Consider the following 23,553-nt stretch of genomic DNA (forward strand, 5'->3'; position numbering starts at 1 on the left):
TTTTTTTAAATAGAAGTCAGAGAGGTTTGTCCTTGGTGGAATTAATGATCGGGCTTCAACGGATTGAAAATTACAGAGCGAGATGTGGTCACTTCGTGGCAGCGGATCAGAGGATGCCGCAGTAAATGTCACTTTGATCACAGCCTTGGGAGAGAGTGGTGGGAGTGAGTGTTTTGACAGCATCTTGAAGCTCTCCCTTCTGTGAATACAGGGCTTGAGAAATGCAGTTTTCAGCTCCTGTTGCTTTGGCATCTCTCTGGCTTTGGATTGGGAACTCTTCAAGTAAATTTCTGCACATCTGAAGGAGAGGTGGAAATGTATCTGAATGTCACGGATGCTGTGTTGAAATGCATAGAGGTGATCAGAAAATGCATGCAGTGTACTGATAAACACACAACTCATTTCTTGTATGAAAAAAGACTGGAGAAGTGCTCATAGAGGAAACTACTCCACTGTCTTATCTTGTCTCCACCCTTTACACATATGAAGCTGACACCAGCAAGCATTTGGTGTGCTTTTGTTGTTGTTAACAGAGGAGGAGAAGACTCATTTGTTTTTGAGAAGAAAGAGGGCAGTTGGAGCATTGTGTCTTTTGAAGGCTGTTTCTGGATGAGTCTGGCAGCAGCGAGGTGTTGGTTCGTGCTGTTGAAGCATCAGGCTCCTAGATGTGTGCTCCAAATGCTTCTGCTGACTTGACACTTGTCTGACCTTTTGGTGAGCAGACTGTGTTTGTTATTCTAGGAGAAAACTGAAATAACCAGGGGGAAAAGAAAGAGGTGTAGTTTTCCTTCAGCTCAGGGAGCTGAATTGGTTCAGTGAGTGGTCAGCTGTATGCAAAAGGGTTGGCACCACATAGTAAGTGCGTGGACAGTGGATTTCTAAGTGTGCTGTTCGTGTTGTTCCTTTTGTACTCCTACCCAGAATTTCAATTTAAAGGGTCTGTCTACTTAATGCTTGCAGTTTGCTCAGAAGATTCGCTTCAAAGAGGGAGGGAAAGCTGCTCATTGACAAGCTTCATTTTATTTGATAACCAAAGGTTAAGATCTCTTGTGCTGTTGGATACAATGGTCTTTATAGTGAGAAAATGTTGGAAATTCTGAGAAAACTCTGCTTGTCAGTGACCGTTTCCTCATAATATATTTTCATTTATCTTACTACGGAAAAGGCTGGAGAGCCTGTATCTTCTATATTGGCGTCATTCTAATTTGGTTAAAGAGTAGACATAGAAATGAAACTGCTGCCTTTTTCATGAAGAGTCTGCACAAAACTAAATTACCACATTAAATATGTGCACAGAGTTGTAAGAGAATATTTTGATTACCAGGAAAGTACCCAAAGCTTAGGAAATTCCACAGTTAAAGTTACCTTTAATCTCTTAGAAGAAATACAGTGAGTTCCTACGTGTTTTGTAGGAGCCCAGGCTGGCTCGGTACACTAGGGAAGCTGATCCTCTCAACAAACAGCTATTCGTTTTCTTTCTTGCTGTTCAGCAGCTGTAAGCCTCGCATGCTGCAAGGTATGTGGATCCTGTTCTGAAGATGGAATGTTTCCATCTCCCACGTGCTTTCCTGGAGAGCTCCTCGCTGGTATCAAGTGATTAAAAAATAACTGTATGTTTTTGGTCAGTGTGAAACTTATTTTGAATGTTTGTCAAGAGTTTTCCTACCCTTCCAGTGAGGAAGTCAAAACTAGGGTGGAAGAAGTCTGGGTGATACTGCAGTGAATAGATTTTTCACTTAATAGCCCTCTGTGTTGTGGTTTTAAAGCATAGTCTGTCATGTTGAAAATCATCTTGTGTAGGTAACTCAGCATTCTTTGGGACAGGGTGCTGAGCAGTGACTCGCTGACTTGGAAAATAAAAGCGTTTTGCATGAGGTCTAACACCTTTGGAAACATTGAGAAAAGCTCAAGAGAAAAGTACCTCTACTGCATTTGATACAGTCTTGTGCATCAGGAACTGCCCAGGGGGCTGTGTGCAAGTCACCTCATGTGATTTTGAAAACGCTGTGGTGACTTGAGCTCCTGCTTGCTAGGAAATTAATATTAGAAAGGAACACAAAGCATTTTAGTTGTTTTTCATATAATTAAGTAGGTGAGGAAAAGGAGTCCAGCCCCATTCCTGCTCTTTGCAGATTGTATTTTGAGAAGCAGTGTGCTCCTAAGAGATGTCCAACTAGTGGTATAAATCCTGTGTGACGTGTTTATTAGTAAGCTTTTTTGAGGGTGTAGAGACATTGTAAAACAGCTCAGAGGGAAATGGTTGCTTGTCTTGCACCCAAATTGAAGGTAGGTCATGTCAGTTATTCTAAAGGTACAAAGGTTGAAGGGAACAAGAACTTTATCACATGTTTGGTAGTCATCTGATTGGTTTCCTAGTGAATATGGGTTTGCGTATAAGGCCTTAAGTATCAAATAAACTTTCAGTGCTGAAGTTAATACCCAAGTGATTTGAAGCAGATTTGTTTACCACTTTCTCTTTAAAGGATTAGACTTACAGTGCTTGTTTTTGAATGTGATTGCTATGTTTTGCCAATTATGAGAATGTTATTGCATAATCAAGCCTCCTACAAGAAAGTGATTCATCATTGTAGCTTAAAAAACATTTGCTACAGCACAGCAGAGAAAAATCCCTTTTAAATGTATAGTGTTGAGTTACTGTGATCTGAAACATTGGGAGAAAGAGTTAATGACTGTGTGCCTAGTGAAAGTTATCCACGGCCTCCTGTCTTGCAATGGAGCATCAGTGTTCCTGGAGCCATTGGCTGTTCTCTGGAGCTCCTCAATGTACTCATTGCCGTGCCCCTGCCTCACCTCTGGTCCACTAGCCAGCAAGGCAGCCTACAGCTGTGGCTTTTACTGTGATCAGAGTGGAATTGGAAATAAATGTCCATCTCTTCTGGGGACTAGGAAAACCTTCCAGCTGAAAGGGCGTAATTATGCACCCCAGATTTTTTGCAAAGAGCTCCTGGCATATCAGTGTGAAGCACTACCACATGACTGTGCTGTGTGACAATTGTCGTGTGCTGCCTTTCTTACCAGTGCCGTTTCCTCCTCTTGCTGTATTCTGCTGGGTAGTGTCTCTTTGCCCTTTGTGTCCATAGTGCTGGGCTAGGCTCATCTGGGAAGACGAGGATCACAGCCAAACCCTAAGGAATTATTTTGATTAAAAAGACACCCCCTCCAAGCTTGTTGGATGGAAGATTTATTACCTGTCAAATAAACATTAGAGTAGGTCTTTTATGATGAGGAGAGCAGTACTCTGTTGAACTATTTACTGTTCGCTAATGTTACAGTTTCACTTAAGAATGCAGCATTGTGCAGATGTTATTGTGCAGAATGCTGACTCTTGAGGATTCAGGATTTGTGCCATGTAGGCAGGAGTGCTGAAGCACATCCCCTTTGTCCTTGTGACAAGGCATACAAAAAAGGTTTTCAAGACTGAGGCATGAAGTTCTGCCAGACTTAGCTGCTGTGTCTGCTGCCTTGAGTTTTCTCATTCTCTCTTTTGCATCCCAGCATTGAAGTGTGGACATTAGGGAGAGGGAGTGCCCTACAGAACTGTGTGGAAGAGTGCTATTCATAAGCAGGAGAGGTGTGAGATGCTATTGCAAGTACAAACCTAAAGATGATGATTACTACTTCGCATTTGGAAAAAAAGAACATCAGCAAAACTATTTTTCCTTCTCCGATTACTGAGCCTTATTTGTAGTAGTTAAGTAGATGTGGTAGGCAGAAGGTACACACGTGGTGTGCAGACCCATGCTGTCTGGGAGGTTGCCATGCAGTGCTGATTCTGTTCAGCACAGCTGATGTCCAGGAGCCTGCTGAAGTACTGCTCCTCCTGACAGTGTGCTGCCACCGCCATTTTGTGTCCGTGCCCTTAGGCTTCTTGTGTTCCATCCCAGAATGTATTGCATATTGCTTTGGATTCAAGCGTATGGTGCGCATAGTTTTTGTATATTCATGTATGTGTGCGCACAAGACTTCAAAAAATGAGTATGCGAGTTAGTGTTAAAGCAGTAATGTAAATAAATATTCTTTCAGAAGTCTGTGGGCTGTTTTATTGGGCATCTCAAGCCAGTGGCCCTCTGACAGAGTAGTACATCTTTACAAAAGCTATGTTTGTGCCATTGAAAGGAGATGGAGATTGTGATAGGGTGAAATGTTTTCTTATGTTACTTGCGTAAGAGAAAAACAAATTGTTTCCTTTTCTGTGGCTTTCCCACGTGTTTTTTGCTCTGGAAAGTAATGTGTGAGGTTTTTAATCTGATTGCTGCAGTCCTTTATCAACTAGTCATCGACTAGGGAAGTGCTGCCTAGAATGAATCAGCTTAGCTCAGGTAATCATCAGTACAAATGTGATTCTTGTTGGAAGTGCTGCTCACCTTATTGACAAATGTTTCTCTGTTGGTTACTTTCTATATTTTAAAAGGTTTTTGAATAAGCTGTTGCACATCATCCCCATCCTTGCAATTCTGTGCTTCACAGTGGGGAAGCTCTCAGTCAGGATTACCAGGAATTGGTTCTATAGTCAAAGGCTTTTTCTCTCCTCCTGTATTTCCTAGTGATGAGCTTCTTTTAGGTTAATTTATTCAATCAATTATTATTATTTTTAACATCGATATAGTTGAAATCATTGTGCAAGCATAGGCTGTAGGTTTGTTATTGAGCTGATGTTATGGGGATGGACAGGTAGCAGTAGTATTAACTTAAAAGGCCACGTAGAGACTAGTGTAACTGTGGGTCTGCAAAATTGTCAGCTGTGGCTTTTACAGAGTAATGGGTTACTGCCTGTGAAGTCTGTTCATTAATGTGATGGCTTTGAGAAGCCAGATTTTTGGTATTTTCATGCTTTTCTTTATGGTTGTTAAACTCTTCAAAAATTAATTAAAGGCAGACGTAGTTCATGCCTTATCTAGCTACTTGTGTTTCGCTTATTTCAGCACGTAGATCTTGGAATTATGGGAGTCTCTGACAGTTGGATGCTTGTTATTGGCATTTCATACAAAATCTCTACTTTTATAATTGTTCTTTCTGTTTGAGTAAGGCAGATTCTTTTATCAGTGCGAAGATTGGAATGAAAATGACCACAAGCTTTCATTCAGTAAGGCTTAGGCCAGCAAACAGGTGATGTGTGCTGAAACTCAGTCGCTGGTTATCCTAAGACCTGGGTGAGACCAGTTGTGCCCTGAAAATCAAGCATGGGTGTTGAGCTTTGTCCATACATAACAGCTTACACTCTTAAATATTTCCTAATGCATTTGCATTGAGGCTATGATTTTAGTGGACCTCTATAGATACAAAACTATTGAAATATAGTCACAAAAAAACCATACAGTATCATACAGTGTGTGAGACTTTCGAGCCTTTACAAGTACTTGGCGGCTATAGGTAGTTATTTTAACAAGGGAAATCGTTCTGAAGAAAAGGGGTTTATTAAACAAGAACATGTCAGCAGGGGCTGAGTGTGTACTTGTCACGTATGCTTACTTTTCATTTTTACTAATGAGAAGAGTCTACTTGAGCCTGTTTGCTGGTCTGTACGATAGGTGTTTTGAATTTTTCCCTTCTACAACATTATCTTCTTAGAATTATTGAGATCCGCTGTTCTTAACATGTCACTGAAAAAAATAAATTTTAGGTTTTTTTGTGCTACTGAAAGGGGATGAAGATTGAGATAGGGATGAATGGAATGAACTTTTGTTAACATGAATTTCACGTATCTTGTCTGTTTCGAAGGGTAGCAGAATTAGGAAAGTTCCAGTTCTGTACCACTGTTATGATACATAGTTGTTGCATTAGTAAATGTTTTTGTGGAAGCTGAATGAAGTTTATGAACTTCGTTGTGTCATTCTTGGCAGTTCCAGTACTGAATAACAGAGAATTCATCCGTATGTTGTAAAGAAGGTGTATTATTTAAGAATAAGTTAGAAAAGAGTTGTTTGTTTTTCCCCTCTGAGTGCTTAAAGCATTATAGTCTCAGAAACACTCAAGAATTATTCTTCTCAAGACACTTTTAAAGTCTGAAAACTATCTGGAAAGTTAAATTTTATGCAGCATTCTGATTTCTCTCAGTTTAAAATCATACCAACCCAGGTCTGTGCAGTTATGCCATACAAAACATCCTGTTTAAAAGGCCCTTCTGGTCCGCAGTCCTGTGGATCCACCTTTCTGTAAAGTGACCTCTAATTTAGGCTCAGATAGAGGGGTCAAGACAGGCACTTTGTTTGTTTGTTTCTTTTCGGTGAATTGTTTCAGGTGGTTTTGTTTGTTGTTTTCTTTTGAGAAGAACTTCGTCTGTGCTTTCTTTACATCAGTTTGTCTTTCGTTGGCAAGACTGTATTACAACATCAGTTTTGCTCATTGCAATTAAAAAAAAAAAGACTAAAAGAAGTGTTCAGATTTTTTTTCTGTCCTGTGCTTTTGTTTCATTGTTCACTAAAAGTTTAGGTGTACTGCATTCATACAGTCTTTATAACGTAAAAACTCAATTCAGATATGACAAAATCTGAGAAATGCCACTTGCTACCGGTCTCCACTTGGTTATTGAGCTATTGACTGGAACTCTCTGAGTGTCACCATTCAGCCAATTCCTTATCCAGTGAGTGGTCCATTTTTCTCCAGTTTGGCAACCAGGATGTCATGTGGGACAGTTCAAGTGCTTTGCACAAGTCCAAGTAGATGAATCACAGAATTGTAGGGGCTGGAAGAGACTTCCAGAGATCATCAAGTCCAGCCCCCCTGCAAAGCAGCCTCCCTACAGCAGGCTGCACAGGTAGGTGTCCAGGTGGGTCTTGAATATCTCCAGAGAAGGAGAATCAAACAACCCCCCTGTGCAGCCTGTTCCATTGCTCCATCACTTTTCACAGTTTTTGTTATACATCCTATCTCTGTTAGTTTTATATTGAAGTGGAACTAAAGTGGCGTATTAATTAGACTTGGGGTGTACAGCTGTTTGGATGTAAATATTTTTTTTTATACTCCAGCCCCACAGGCATGAGGCAGATGAAAGTCCCTCAGTATCTTGAATGAAACAGAAGCAAATTGGGAAAGCAGTAGAAACAGAAGATGACTTTTATTGCTGTGATTTCACTTGATTACTTCTCAGAGCGAAGAGATTTTGCTTCTGAAAGACTGCAGTGATCCAGCACATATGTGGAATACACTGAGCACTTAGATTGCCAGCAAGGCCACAGTGATTTTCATAGTTGGCAGCTGTTGTGTTGTCAACAGGATTGTAGCCAGTTAAAGCTTTATCTGGTTAGCTAAATGTTGCTTGCTCCAAAATGATGAAGATGTGGGAAAGATATTGTACCACGTCCAGTGGGATAGAACGGAGCTATTGGCACTGAATTTTTCTTTTACAAATTGGTGAGTTCTGTGAAACTGGTAAGGTCTGTTATCTGCTAATTGCTATTCATAAGTTGTGTACAGGTGTTGGAATGTGACTCAGTATCATGAGGATGGAAAAAAGAGATAAATGTAATGCACGAAAGCTTAATTTTCCTCTAATATATGTGAAGATGTCAGATAAAGCATGTTCATTACTGGTATTTTCATGTTTAAAGAGCTGTTTCCAAGCTCTTCAGTTGTATAACAGAAGGAATCCTTTTCTTCCTGCTGAAGCAAAGCCAAGGGGCAGGTTTAAAGTTGGCAGATACTTTTTCCTGGAGCTTCACACATTGCTGACTTCTTGCATGCTCTTGTTATACTGTTTTTTTTCATATACATATATGAACATACACTGTCATTTTCATACTTAAAAAACAGTCACTTGAGTAAGTAGACTTACTGTCCTCTTCCTAAATAATCATCTTATTCAGTAGTACATCAATGTCTGTTTGATTGATTGTATTCGTAGACCATCCCAGGAATGGAAATATCTTCTTTTTAATGGAACATGTACAAGGCAAAGTTGGGACCAAGTTACAGTTTAGAACAAATTGTGTATTTATGTTTTGTGATGCTTGGATGGAGCCGTTCACGACAGGGAGGCCTTTAACAATCCTCATTGTAATCTTGAAACTAGCATTGAAAACGTGTTAGAAATTAAGGCAATGCTGTATGTCACCTTCAGAGGCAGAAGGGGATGCTAGTGGTGAGATGTAGATTGTTTCAGCAATTGGAGCATGAACTTTAACGAGCATTGGAGATTTGTATTTAAAGCCAGTGCTCTTGGTACAGTTACTGGGCACGAATAATTCCAACTTTTCTTGTGTTGTTTTTTTTTTCTGAAAGCATCTGGATGCTCCACTGTTGTTTGAAGACACAAACCATCAGCTTCCAGCCATCTTCTGTTGTTCCATGGTAGCCAAACTGGTTTTCCTCTCCCTGTTCTAGCTCCTATTGTTTCCACTGTACATGCTCCCATGCACAGACACCAGTCTCAGACACCAGTTGACCCATACACACCCGTACTCAGTAAAGGGCAAATAGGGTTGTAACCTGAGTGTAGAACTACTATGCAGCTTAGCAAGGGTATGGTGAGCTCCAGCAGGGCACGAGGTGTGAAGCTGCTGCTGTTTGAAGAGGCCAAGGTGGTGCTGCAGCCACTGGCTATTAGATCAGGTTGTGTCACTGTGGACCCGCCGTGCAGGCTGTGTGCTTGTGATCTCCCCTATGAAGATAGGCTGAGGGAGTTGGGCTTGTTCAGCCTGGAGAAAAGAAGGCTGCGGGGTGACCTCATTGCAGCCTTTCAGTACCTAAAGGGAGCCTACAAACAGGAGGGGAGTCAACTCTTTGAAAGGACAAGGGGAAATGGTTTTTAAAGTTGAGGCAGGGAAGATTTAGGTTGGATGTCAGGGGGAAGTTCTTTACTGTGAGAGTGATGAGGTGCTGGAACAGGCTGCCCAGAGAGGTGGTGGATGCCCCGTCCCTGGAAGTGTTCGAGGCCAGGTTGGATGGGGCCCTGGCCAACTTGGTCTAGTATTAAATGTGAAGGTTGGTGGCCCTGCCTGTGGCAGGGGGGTTGAAGATTCATGATCCTTGAGGTCCCTTCCAACCCTGGCCATTCTTTGATCTGATAATGAAAGAGAGAAAAATGTGACAGTAGTGATAATTTAGTATCTGTATTGCTAGTGTGAGTCTAGACTTTTTTACTTCTTTGTTGAAGTATAGAAGACTTCTGAAACTCTGTTCTGACCAGTCTGGATAAGGCATTTGAATACCTTTTAAGTGATTTGGGGTTTTTTCTGACCTTGCCTACTGGCTATTGTGATCCAGTTTTGTGTGACCATCTGTGTGTTCCTTTTCGTTTCCTTCATCAGCTGTGTTTTGCTGTGTAGCACTCAGAGCATTGAAGCACAACACTGTTTATTTTTACAAGCGTGGTGGTGCAGATTGCTGAGTAAATGATATGTGTTGGGAAGCAGGCAAGCTGCATGTGCCAGACAAAAGACAACACACAACATGAACTGTCATTTTTATTCAGTATGGGCAGCAGATCCTGGAGGGCTTCTGCTGTATGTATCCTTGAACACAGAACACTGATGGAGTCCTCTTGTAAACCACAGCTAGCCTGCCTTTATCAGCTGCTTTTGCTTGGAGGCTATTTAAGCAAATTGTAATTGTCCCTGGAGACTTGCTCACATCATTTCCCTGACACCAATAAGCAGAAGGTATGCAGTCTTAAACAGTTGGTGGTATTTTCTCTTCTTTTGAAGTAGTCAGTTTCATTAGTACACAGTGGCTGAGGGAGAAAATCACTTACCTGCTTTGAGGATGTAATGATTTAAGGTAATTTGTTTTGAATTATTACTGTATTTTGGACAGCAAATATTATAGAATCATAGAATGGCCTGGATTGAAAATGACCACAATGATCATGTAGTTTCAACCCCCCTGCTATGTGCAGGGTCTCCAACCACCAGACCAGGCTGCCCAGAGCCACATCCAGCCTGGCCTTGAATGCCTCCAGGGATGGGGCATCCACAACCTCCTTGGGCAACCTGTTCCAGTGCATCACCACCCTCTGCATGAAAAACTTCCTCCTGATATCTAAACTAAACCTCCCTTATCTCAGTTTAAGACCACTCCCCCTTGTCCTATCACTATCCCCCCTCGTAAACAGCCATTCCCCCTCCTGTTTATATGCTCCCTTCAAGTGTTCAAAGGCCACAATGAGGTCTCCCCAGAGCCTTCTCTTCTCCAAGCTAAACAAACCCAGTTCCCTCAACCTTTCCTCACAGGAGAGGCGCTCCAGCCCTCTGATCATCTTAGAGGCCCTCCTCTGGACCTGCTCCAAGAGCTCCACATCCTTCCCGTACTGGGGGCCCCAGGCCTGGACGCAGTACTGCAGATGGGGCCTCATGGGAAGAGCTGAATAGAGGGAAACAATCACCTCCCTCTCCCTGCTGGCCACCCCTTTTGTTAATGAAGCCCAAAACACAGTTGGCCTTCTGGGCTGCAAGTGTACACTGCTGGCTCATGTCCAGCTCCTAGTCCACCAGGATCCCCAAGTCCTTCTCCACAGGGCTGCTCTCAAGGAGATCTTCCCCCAGTTTGTATAAATAACTGGGATTGCCCCAACCCAAGTGCAACACCCTGTACTTGGCCTTATTGAACCTCATTAGGTTTTCATGGACCCACTTCTCCAGCCTGTCCAAATCCCTCTGGATGACTTCCCTTCCTTCCAATGTATTGACTGTACCGCTCAGCTTGGTGTCATCTCCAAACTTGCTGAGGGTGCACTCGATGCCATCATCTATGTCATTGATGAAGATGTTGAAGAGCAGTGGTTCCAAAACGGATGCCTGAGGGCACCGCTTGTGACCGGCTTGCACCCTGACATAGAACCACTAATCACAACTGTTTGGCTGTGTCCAGCCAACCATTTTCTAATCCGTTGAACAGCCCATCATTCAAATCCGTACCTCTCCAATTTAGAGAGAAGGATGTGGTGAGGGACCATGTCAAAGGCTTTGCAGAAATCCAGGTAGATAACATCCATCACCCTTCCCCTGTTCACCAAGGCCGTCAGTCCATCATAGAAGGCTACCAGATTGGTCACGTATGATAAGTAAATCAACTGAAGCTGAGACAACTGCAATCCACCCTGCCTTCCTTTACTTGCCTTGCACTGACAGTTGTACAGTAACTGCCTCATAGAAATGAGTTGGCCCAAAGCAAGTGTGGTTTGGAGATGAGAAGGGCACTGGTGCATCTTCAGCCAGCTCCATTCCTCAAGCCCATGCAACATCTTTTTGAGTGGCCTTCCCATGGGAGAGATGGCTTACCTGTTTCTGGTTGGGATGCAGGGCAGCTCGAAATGCCACCACAAACTGACAGGGCTGACCAAGAAGCAATTGCTGGTGTTTCTCTACCCTCACGCTGAGCCATTCTTCTGTCAGAGAAGGCACCGCTGCATTTGCGCCATATAATAAATGGAGTGGTTACTCTAGGTTAAAACTAACAGCTCTTTTTATCTTGAGTCCCTAGTCTGGTATACCACATGGCTGCAGAAGTGTTTACCTCCTGTACCAGAAGGGGTGTGAGAAGAAGTGGCCCAGAGCATTGGACAGACAAGGCTTGCTTTTGTTCACAGCTGCACTAATTTAAGTGCCTTTGAGTGTGACTGAGCGATGGCCTCGTTGCAGAGGTGTGGGGCATTTTATGTTGTGAAACATCTGTAGAGCTCCAGCAGTATGTTACTGAGGCAAATTAATGTCATGAAGATGAAAGTGGGCTGTGTATTTGTTGGCTTGTTAAGAAAATTAATTCTGACAGAGGAGCAGATTCCCTCCTGAAGAACAGACTTCTGTGGATTGTGGTGGAAATACCTTAAAAAGCTATTCAGGATTTAAGGTACTTAATTCTTTAGTGTTCCTTGTCTGCACTGAGGAAGGCAAACAGTAGATGCTGTACCAATAATGCTGCTAATGATTAGGGAAATGTGGTGCACAGGAGCTAAACTGAAGAGGAGAGATGAATGAAGGCTGAAGTAGAGAGAGTTGCATATTTGGAGTTAAAATGAATGATTTAAATATATATTTTTGCTTATGTAACAAATAGATTTGGTTCTACCGTTACATAGTTAAGAAAGATTGAATTACATCTTATGTGTAACTGTAAACCTACAGAAAGTCATAGCTTACTTAGGCAGGATCTTCTCAGGAAACCCAGTGGATAGATTGTGTCATGGAATCATAGAATGGTTTGGGTTGGAAGGGACCTTTAAGATCATCTAGTTCCAGCCCCCTGCTAAAGGCAGGGACATCTCCCACTAGACCAGGTTGCTCACAGCCCCATCCAGCCTGACCTTGAATGCTTCCAGGGAGGGAGCATCCACAGCCCCTCTGGGCAACCTGTTCCAGTGTCTCACCACCCTCACAGTAAAGGATTTCTTCCATACTCTAAACCTGCCCTCTTCCAGTTTAAAACCATTTCCCCTTGTCTTGTCATCTGTACAGGTAGCTGTGCCATGCGTTAAAAATGGAGATTGGTGTTTTGATCAGTTATACTTTAATCATAAACTGTCTGATATCTTTATTTTATCCTTCCCTCTTCCACAAGTAAGGAGTGGGAAAGCATTCCCAAGGCTGTAAGATTCATTTTTAACGTGTTTTGATAATGAGAAACAAGATTAGCAGTTGTTAGCAGCAGTCGATCTCAGGGGAAAAAAGTTCTGGATAATTATTTTCATAGTTGTTGAAATCATTTAATCTCTCTAGTGGATATTAATAGAGTACTTAGCACCCGCTTCTGCATGTGCGATAGCCTCTCATTTTATTAAATCTTACGTTTTCTTCTTATCAAATGCACTCAGTATGCTTATGTTGGTTGAACTTCTCTATTTTGTTGATATAAAGAACTTGGATGTGAGAAATTATGTTAAATCAGCTGCATGATTGCATCAGACATCAGCATGCCATAGCCCAGGGGTCATCTGTAATCCATCAGGATAATTCATTCAGACTGCATTTGGAGGCACCTCTGGAAGAGACAAATGGTTCTGCTGATGACATCAGTCTGCTTTCCTCTACCAGCTCAAGAAGAGGCGCCCGTGTTTCTGACACTGCTCAGCAAAGAGCTGAGGTTATTTGTATTTGCTGTGAACCTGCTCCTTGGGGCACACAGAATCGATGCACATGTGCTGACCTTCCAGCAAGTGTCAGGTGGAATGTGTATGCACAAGTGATGTGGTGAGGAGCTTGCTTAGTTCTGCAACTACACTGTGTCTGTGTTGTGATGGAGAGGGCTGAAAGAAAGGACTCATTCAGCTGTGTATTGTGAACTAGTGACAGAATTTGTCATCTCTTGCAAGAGTAATTGATTTAGGGCTTGACATCTGTCTCTTGTGTGTACTCAAATGTTCCACACTCATGCACGCAAATTAACAGAAGCAAAAGATTCTGTGGTACTTAATGCCTTTTACATGAATGAACTATCTAATGCTACCATGCATGTGGCTGTATTGCAGACAATTGTGCTTTCTCTTATTCTTGGAGAAATTGCTGGGTAGTGCTGGTTCGTTACGTGACAAAAGATGTAAGTGTGTCTCCAGGGATGGTTGGTGGTGTTTATACAACTTCAGTAGAAGCGATCAAGCACCACTTGTATAGAGGAGCTCAAGAACTACCCTTTTAGAACTAATAAAATAAGGAGAGATTTCATTGTTTCTCTATTTCACTAGGAGTTAATTTGTAAAGATTTCAAATAGCTCCTGAATGATGAATCTGCCCTTGGTGTGCTGTATATTGCATGCCAGATGTGCATTGATAATCTTTAGCTTCTTCAGGCACAAAGTGTGTGGCACCTCTGCTCTCACTAACCAAAGTGAAACACATACCAGAATGAAGTCTAAAATACCCAGTTGACATTTCTTACAGATGAGTCTTTAAAAGATAGGTCTCAATGCTGTTTAAAACTTGCAATGTTTTAGTTGCACTCAGATTGCTACTGTGATTTCTTGTTTGAAAGGTGACTTCATTAGGATAGCTCAATAATATTTTCAGTCTGCAACATGCCTTTAGAAAGAAACCAGGATTAAATGATAAACAACATGTAGTATTTCGGCTACATCTTGAACAATTGTGCATTAAAATAATAGTTTAGGAAAGTAAAATACAGATGCATTGTTTGTTTGCTTTCCTAAAGGGAAGTGTAAATGAAGTAGAATGTAATTTATCAACTACCCAAATGGGAATAGTGCTTGTCGTGAGGTGGAACAAAGTTATAACACCATGCTAAAGTTAGACTTGAGAAAAACGTGGGTAAGTAACAGCTCTACAGATAGAACTTTTGATTTTAATGGAGCAGATAGTCCATTTACCTTTTCAAAAAGAAGATGCATCATTCCAATTCAAGACTGCTGGCAAGAAAGTTTCCATCTGTTTGTAATTCTGTGTGTAACCACAGCACTTTAGATTTTGGAACATACGACTATCTCTCCAAGTGCTCGGATTATGAAAAAAGAAAACAAACCCACAACATTTTGTCACTGAGAATTAGGTGCTTTCGTGAGCAGATTAATCAGAGTTAAGTCCAACTGAATTGTTTTTTTTTCCCCACGCTGCTTCAGTGCATGGGTCCTGCCATTCTGTTCAGTCTGGCATGAAATCCTTTTATGCAAAGGATTCTTAAATTTAGTTAAGAATCTTCAATATCTGCACATTTTTTGTCCCTAAAACGTGGCTTACGTTTTTAGGTTTAGTAAGGAAGTGAAATCATAGAATCACTGAATGGCCTGGGTTGAAAAGGAGCACAATGATCATGTAGTTTCAACCCCCCTGCTATGTGCAGGGTCTCCAACCACCAGACCAGGCTGCCCAGAGCCACATCCAGCCTGGCCTTGAATGCCTCCAGGGATGGGGCATCCACAGCCTCCTTGGGCAACCTGTTCCAGTGTGTCACCACCCTCTGTGTGAAAAACTTCCTCCTGGTATGTAACCTAAACCTCCCCTGTCTCAGTTTAAGACCACTCCCCCTTGTCCTATCACTATCCCCCCTCGTAAACAGCCATTCCCCCTCCTGGTTATAAGCTCCCTTCAAGGACTGAAAGGCTGCAATGAGGTCTCCCCAGAGTCTTCTCCAAGCTAAACAAGCCCAGTTCCCTCAACCTTCCCTCATAGCAGCGGAAATGTGTAAAAAGCATCAGTTTTTGCCTGTCACTTTTAGCTACAAAGCAACACAAAGTATATTGATTGCTGCTATGACAGTTCTGTTGGCCCATATTGTCAGATGCCAGTGGTTGTGGTATGTCAGTAGAGGTGGATCCTTCTTAATGGTATTCCCTTACATGTTGTTGCTGTGTGGCAGATGGCAGAAGAGGGGCACTCTGATAAAATGGCATCTGACATGGAAGTGTGTGAAGCAAAGGGTGTCACTGAATTCCTTCAAGAATTAGTTTAACAGCATTAAAGTTGTTTTACAGTAGAAAACAATGCATTAACTGTTGGATGATGTTCAGACTTAGCTGTTATTTTCAGTAGTGTTTGCTGTCCCTTGTCTTTCCCCTTCTGTTCTTTCTCATTGCGTTAATGTAATAACAGTAGAATTCATGTGCTCTTGTTTTACTGATGTGTTTCTCCCTCCGTTTTTAGAACCAGTTTTCTTCTGTATATAGTTGTTGAGGGAACTTGAAACAGCAGGGACATATTCTGTACTGTCAGAGCCATTTTTTACATCATTAAGGATAAACTTCTATTTAGTTGAGGAAGTTGTAGAACCTCTGTGATAACTAATGATGAGAAATTAAGTGGTAGCTAACATAAATTCTGCTGTATTTTGACACGCTTGCTGCTCCATCTGTGTGTGACTTTGAGTGGTTTTGCAGTGTGATTGGTAAGGTTAAAAAAAAAACAACAACAAACAACAACGACGAAGTGTTTTCTGCAGGTGAAGACAGTGGTAATTGAATCACCAGTGAGCCTGTAAAGGCAAATGTGATATAGCTAACTCATTTTTATTCTTTTGTAGGTGATGGATGTGGACACACCGTTCTGGGCCCTGAAGGTGGAACTCTTGCTTCGATAAACTACCCGCAGACCTCTCCCAATAGCACAGTCTGTGAATGGGAAATTCGTGTAAAGCCTGGGCAGCGAATTCAGCTCAAATTTGGTGATTTAGATATTGATGACTCAGATTCTTGTCATTCCAGTTACTTGAGAGTTCACAATGGGATTGGCCCCACCAGGACAGAAATAGGTAAGTTATTTTCAGTTGTTGTCATGTATAGGGCTTGGAAGATGGTTTTAGTACTTTTGTAACTCTTAATTTCACCTTCGTAGCCTTTACTGTGCATAGAATAACCACAGTTTTATGGTATTTCAGTGAAAGCTGTTGTACTTCAGTTGGTTATTGGATGTGATGAGACCTTGCCTGATACGTGCATGCAACACTTTGTACAGTGCAGATTTTGACACTTAGGAGAAGTGGTGAAAAGAAGGAAGTGTTTGTTATGTACAAGAATCTCAAAGAAAGCGAAGGAAGGAATTTTAGGAATTCTGTAGTCAAAGTTGTGTTTTTCCTGAGTTTCATGCCAAGGAAACTCTGCAAAACATAATGAGTGTTGCCTGTACCTCACCAACTTTACCACCATCTCTGGTGATGTGCTCGTTTCTGGAAGGCCAGAGTATTCTTAATTATTCTGACATGGTCGCATTTTGTTTACTGTATTATGAAAGTGTATGTATATGTCTGTCCTGACTCCGTTCCTAGATGACAAAAATACCAAAAAGCACGATGAATTTCCACAATAGCAGAGAATCTTATATTTTGTTCATGCATACTGATAGATGCTAAAAGCAACACAGATCCTGTGATAGTTTGTGATCTTCAGACTCTTGAAGGAAACTCCGTTATAATTTTCCTTTTTCTCAGACATTTCCCAGTAGCTTGCAGAGTTGCAAGAGACTCTGCGAGATCATTGTAAGCACTGAAGGAGTTGCAAAATTCTGAGCATTGTTTTTAAAAAGGAAAAAAAAAAAGGCAAAGTAAAGTGTATATATACATACATACGTTATCTGAAATGCCTGATTTCTTGTATTGAAGTAGTTGTTTTTTGAGCTCTTCATCTTGGTGTTATTAAAAGATGTCAAGCTTCAATGATTTATAATTTAAATATCTTCCATTTTCTGATGGTAAGGAATCTGTAGTTTACTTTGTACTTTTTATGATTTCATGATTGTAAAGCAGTTACTTTTCAGGTAGCAGTGTGAAATTATTATCTGAAATTATTATCCACATCACGGTATTTGTAGGATTTTAAGATCCTTTCGGTTATTCTTCATAAAACTCGATTTATCATTTTTCCTTTACTAACATTGGTTGTTATTGTGCAGATTCATTTTCTTTTCCCTTCTTTGTCTAGAGATTTACTTCCCCAAGATTGCTTTAGTGCAATTCATGTTGAGTCTTTTTATAAGAAAGGTAGGGGAATGTTAGCTTTGTTAACAATCTTTTCCAACCGGTACCTAGTTAAGCATGTGTGAAAATAAATACGTGCTTGGAGCCGCTGAGCCAGACTTAGTCTGAAATAGAAAGCACTGAAGTCCTTAAATGGCAAGGAACGTCCAGTTCTGATAAGTCTATTACTCACTTGTGCAAGTGACTTAATGGGTTGGAGTAAATTTTCTACTTCATTTGTTTCTCTTGACTTTCAGCTGTTTCCAGCTGGTGTAGTAGCAAAGTATGTTGAGCAAATGTGTGTGGTGTTCTGCTCCTTATAAATGAAATCACGGAACAAACAATGATCTTAACAGTAGCAGATGCAGATGGTGCTATTTCTTAAATGTTTGTATCTGAAGCAGCAAATGGTGAGATTAAACAGTGATCTGAATTTGTTTGGAAGGGATTATCTTCTGAATTTGTCCTAATTTTTTAATTTTTTCATTCAGCGTTGCTGCTGCGTTCTAATGCTGAAACATAAAACCTGGAATTCAGTGAATTCACCTACTTTAACTCCAACTTGCTTTAAAAGTTGGCTGATTAGATTTCAAATTGAATTGTTACTGGGTTAGTTCATTGATAAGCAGAGAAGGCTTCTTATGAAGCTCTTAAGGATTAGTTCTCAGTCCAAGCCTTTTGAATACTTATCAGTAAATCAAAAGAAGCTTTGAATCCTCGGTGTTAAATTTCTCTCTCTTTCAAGTAAGATCTAGAGGTGTTTTGTATTAGATTTCATTGCAATCCAGCCAATAGACATTTACAGACAAGTATATTTATTTAATGTATTTGATATAAGGTCAGATCTATTGGAGCGGAGAATGTAAGCTACTATGGAGATTCACCTCCTACTGTAGTGTTGTTGTTCAAAAGTGCTTTGGTTCCTTCAGGGCATGCAGACGAACGGGTAGCTTTCTGTGCATAGAATTGACAGTCATCACTGCAGTCGTGTTTTGTCCATTTCTGGCACTTACTTTTTAAAAATACGTTGCTAAAAATCTGGAAGGAAACCAAAGAAGAGCTAGGAAAATGATTTAGGGTCTCAAAAGTGTGTCTGAGAGGAGTTTCATGCCGGTCAGTGGTGTAAAAAGAGCCAGAGGCTGAAAATGAATTTTAAAAAAATGGGAGAAAAGAATGAGAAAAGTAGTAGTTGGGGAAAATGCTGCAATTCATCATCATGAATTCAATTAATAATTGAAACTCGATTGAGGGCAAAGTACCCATTCTTTGTATGAAAATACCCATTCTTTGTATGAAAAAATACCAGAATAAACAAAATCTAGATACTTCTGATGAATGATAGGAATTTATATTTCTAATTTAAATAGCGTTTGAGAGTACAGTTCACTTTTTAAAGGAATTTGGCACATTACCTTAGTTAAGAACTGTTTCTGCAAGGCAGTATTATTCTACTCCATCTTGAAAAGGGAGCCTGGCTTTATTTTGTTTTGTTTGTTTTTTTTTTGCGATTTTACAAGATGATAACCTAAATATCATGAAAACGAATGAATGAATGGTAAATTGAAACATTCAGAGCCATCTGCTGTTGGTGGTTGTCCACACAGAGTCTTAAATAGGGTTGTGGTTGGCTTATAATATTGATTGTTTAAGAGAGCCTATGGAGCAGAACATTTTCGTAACTGTCTAACGAACTGGTCAGTAGTTTAGTGAAGTTTCAGTTAGTAGAATTGGAGAATTCCATGTTGATTTGACTTTCATAGGCATTCATCCAGGTAATTTCAAGTCATTTGGTAGTAATTCTTAACTTAATAGGCAGATATTATCAATATCTGATGACTCCAGTTTCTCAGTTTAAAATGTGCTAATTATAGTCAGTTTGGATGGCAAGAAAAATACCCAGATGCAGAACAAGCCTAATCTGGTTTGTGGGTTATTGTGTTTTTTTTTGTTTTTTTTTGGTTTTTTTGTTTTTGTTTTTTTTTGTCCTGCTGAGATAGCTGCAGTAGCTCTCTTAGGTGTTACAGGTGCAGCAAAAGAAAAAATGGGCCAATTGCAAGTTTATATTAATAGAACTCAGATATGCTTGTATGTTGATGCTGAATTGCAGCAACTCATGCCTGCTGTTGTAAAAGTAAGAAAAGCAATTGACAGAAAGCATGAAATAATCAGCAGGGAAGAAACACTCCAACAGCTGAGGGAAGAGAAGGGCTTTTTTCCTTGTATGCTTCTGTACATGATTCTTGTTGCCCCATCTTTCTCATCTTGGAAGAATGGACTGGATACATATGGCTGGAGGTGAATGGGATATGGTTACATTTATGTGTAAAGTGTTAGGGATACCAGTGACTCTCATCTATTAGCAGTGTCAAAGTAAATATACTTTGGTATTTGCTTTAAACAGACACTGACCACGTTCATTCCTATCAACTGCCTGTATTTGGTTTTGAATATACACCAGATGCAATGTGAGCTTATACTGGAAATGAAAAAAGATACTTGTTACTGAAGTTGGTTTGGATCCGTGACTCTTTTCCCCTTCTTTCCCTAGGAAAGTACTGTGGATTTGGCTTTCAAATGGATGGTTTAATAACTTCAAGAAGCAATGAAGTCACAGTGCAGTTCATGAGTGGAGTACACACTTCGGGACGTGGATTTCTTGCAGCTTACTCAACCACTGACAAATCAGGTATTTGTAAAATCCTCATAGTTTTTCTGTGCTGGTAAAGTTAGAGTTGTCTAGTAAAACCGCAGAACGGTTTTATTACCCACATTCTTACAAATTGACTTCTAAAAATGATGACTTATGATACAGTCTTCCTGATATTTCTGCATAGGAAATTAAACTTATTATTTAACTTACTGTAGTTTAAAAAGGAGGGAAAAAAAGGAAAAGAAGGGTTATCAAAGCTTACCCTCAGCAAGAATCACAGTTATCTGTTATGAATGAAAAAACTACTCCGGATAAAGGATGAAATGCATTTTTTCAGGCCATAATCAAGATGACTGATAACTTTGAAATGTTTTCTTATCTAACTGTATATATTCTATGCACGTCCACCTCATGGCAAAATTTATTTCAGTCATAATTTCCTTTACTTCCTTAACTCTATAGTCTCTCTGTGACTGCTAACTAGTTTTCAGCGTGTTTTTTTTTCTTGTTTTGTTTTTCTTGCTGGTTTGTTTTGCTTTGTTTTGTTTTTCCTTGTTATTTTTGTTCTTTTTTTCTCTAGCCTCAAAAAGAGGCTGCTGTGTTTTGCATCTACTTCCACTCATGTGGAGATGAGTGACGTATATTGTCCGAAAGGAGACAAGAATTAACCAGGAACTGCTTTGCAAGGCACAGAGCTCAAGAAGATACTTCCTAGATGTAGTTCTAAAAAGAGCAGATGAAGAAGTTTCATTTTAAAAATTTTGTGGATATTCTGATGCTTTTCTCAGTTTTGGATTGTTTGTGCTCACACATTGCACAGAAACATAAAAGTTGAAAGAAGTCATGAATGCCAGTAACATGTCACTGTAAGATTTCCTGTGCTGCCTGGTTTCAATATTGTTGGGCTGTTACATGCTGAAAACACAGGCCTGTTTATCTGGCTTACTAATGTAATTTTCTCTGTTTCAATTTCCTTTTGTGAAAAGAGCGCATGTTTATGTCTCCTATGTAGATTCTCTGAAGCATAGCTACAAATTAACATGCAGAAAAAAGCCAAAAAAAAACCAAAAAAGCCATATCTTTGTAGTGCTTTTCTTCACGTCTCTGTAAGTCTCAATGTATTTCCCAGTTACTCAAGACAAATTACAAGGTCCTGCTATAACATAAGACTGACTGCAAGAAAATTATGTACACTTTAAAAAGCATGCTCAAACCAGATGTCTTTATCACCCTCTTGACCCAACGTTTTTTCTTTCCAGACCTAATTACCTGTTTGGACAATGCAAGTCATTTTTCCGAACCAGAATTCAAGTAAGATTGCTTTTACCTCTTCTTCTCCTACTGCCCTTCTCTCATCTTGGTCATTTTGGTGTTTCTATTTCACTCTATAACTTACATCTGATACAGCTTGAAAACTGAGGATTGAGGACTTGAGAAATGAAGAGACTGGGGAGAGAACTGAATAATATTCACATTTGCATTTGTTCTTCATCCCCTCTCTCCTGTTTTTTTTTTTTTATCTTACATACCATACACAGAAGAACCTCATTAATTTGCACTTACACATATAAGCTAATATTACATTCCCATAGAAAAAAAATATCACTTTTATAAATATATATTACAGCACGTATATGCTTTCAATACTGAATTTCACATTGAAGTTATCAAAGGAGCACTAAACTCTGGAATAGGTGAAAAATTATGAACCCATTTCACAGCCTGGTGTGAGTTAACGAGGTTCTATAGAGATACAAAACGCTTTTCTTTCTGGAAACACATCATTTCTCTGTTTTGTCCCCCGTTTCTTCCAAAGCAACAACAGTGTTAAAAGCTGTAGATTATCATGAAGTATGTAAGTTTACCTTTTGGAGATCTTAAGTACTGAAGTTGTGAAACCTGCATTCCTCATTCTTTTTCCCAAGTTCCAAAATTATAGGCTGTAGTTTTACTCAATATGTGCTTAGGTCTCCAAATCTCATTGTTTTCATGGTACCTGCAAAATTGCTTCAACTTTTGTTGAATTGATATTTTACCCAAGTTGGTTGTTAAATCTTGGCTAAAACACAGGCTTGCATCAGATGTGCAGATGTCTTTCCCTTCTTTCCCTGAGCTAATGATGCTAGCTGAATATTTGACCTGTTCTTTCTTTTTTAACGATCAAAGCATTGCCAGGAGCTATTGCAAAGTACCATTATTTTTCAGGTACACAATTTAAAGATGCAAAACAAATGTATATGCAGGTCTCTAGTTCATAAAATATAATGTATAAATACTGCTACCTACAAGGCTTTCAATTTCTGGAAACCATGAAGTATTTATATCAATTTTATTATATTCAGACTAGAACTGAGTTACAGCTGAGAGAGTTCTATGTTTTTGTCTGATTTCTTTTGTCTTTGATTAGGATATATCCTTATGTAGTGATAGAAAAGTAATAACAGTGTATTATAAATAAATAAAGTGTCTATTTTATAATGTTTTGAAAGAATTGTAGCTGCATGCATGCCTTGACTTGAATTTTTATTATTATTTTTTCTTCCAGTAAGTATTGCCCAGCTGGATGTGTGATTCCTTTTGCTGATATTTCAGGCACTATTCCCCATGGATACAGAGATGTAAGTAAACTTACTACTGTAGGCACACATTAATTGTGGTAAAATACTTAAAGTTTGAATAAAACTCAATTATAGTTATTTGTATTAGCTCTGCTGTCTGGACTCTGGAAGTTGCACCTCCTAAATTAAATGGCATGCTACTCATGTTTTTTTTTGCACAGCTGCTCAGTGGCTGGTGCTTCAGTGAGTCTGAGAGGGCCCATTAAAATCAAAGGGCTGGAACATCTCTCTTAAGAAGAGAGGTTGAGGAAGCTGGGCTTGTTCAGCCTGGAAAGGAGGCAGCTGCAGGGAAACTTTCTTGCGACCTTTTGATAATACTTGAAGGTCTTACAGTGACAAAAGGCTTTCAGTGCAGGCTTGTAGTGATAGACAAGAAGTAATGGCTTCAAATTGAAAGAAACTGGATTTAGTCTAATTTTAGAAAGAATTTTTCTGCCACCAGGGGGATTAAGCATTAGAACAGGTCACCCAAAGAAGCTGAGGATGCCCCATCCTTAGAAGTGTTCAAAGCCAGGCTGGATGGGGATTTGGGCAACTTGATAAAGTGTCTCCGCTGCTGACAGCAGAGTTGGACTAGCTGGTCCTTCCAAACCACACCATTCAATGAATCCATATTGCCATCTCCAAAAGGTGATGCAATAGATACTTGCTTGCAAGGCCTTCTTAGAAAATGGTGTATCAACCAGAATATTCTGATACTTCCTGCTTTGTTTCTGTTGGCTTTTTCAAGTTGTGAATTTCAGCTTTATGGAGAGAACCAGAGTTGTTGTGTTTTTTGTTTTTTTTTTAATGAAGTTGTCTTGCTCTTGATACTATGATATTTTAAACAGACTTTCAATTATTTACACTGTTTACACTGGACAGATATGAAAACAGTTGCAAAACAGTTTATATGGCATTAATAGTTCTATTAACTGGAAATTGAATTGTAATAACGTAGTT

The 23,553-nt window shown here is 40.0% G+C and overlaps 1 protein-coding gene across 1 annotated transcript in view; it reads left to right on the forward strand.

Annotated features, from left to right (window-relative positions):
- Positions 1-82: 82 nt before the first annotated feature.
- The window catches only part of DCBLD2 (discoidin, CUB and LCCL domain containing 2), a 42,290-nt gene continuing 18,819 nt past the window's right edge, over positions 83-23,553 (forward strand). Inside the window, exons 1-5 of the mRNA XM_019611868.2 lie at positions 83-164; positions 15,916-16,143; positions 19,892-20,029; positions 21,253-21,304; positions 22,539-22,611. Of these exons, the coding sequence (XP_019467413.1) occupies positions 83-164; positions 15,916-16,143; positions 19,892-20,029; positions 21,253-21,304; positions 22,539-22,611 (573 nt within the window). The remainder of the gene's footprint in view (positions 165-15,915; positions 16,144-19,891; positions 20,030-21,252; positions 21,305-22,538; positions 22,612-23,553) is intronic.

The sequence above is a fragment of the Meleagris gallopavo genome, chromosome 1 (assembly GCF_000146605.3).
Source record: "Meleagris gallopavo isolate NT-WF06-2002-E0010 breed Aviagen turkey brand Nicholas breeding stock chromosome 1, Turkey_5.1, whole genome shotgun sequence".
Taxonomy (NCBI): domain Eukaryota; kingdom Metazoa; phylum Chordata; class Aves; order Galliformes; family Phasianidae; genus Meleagris; species Meleagris gallopavo.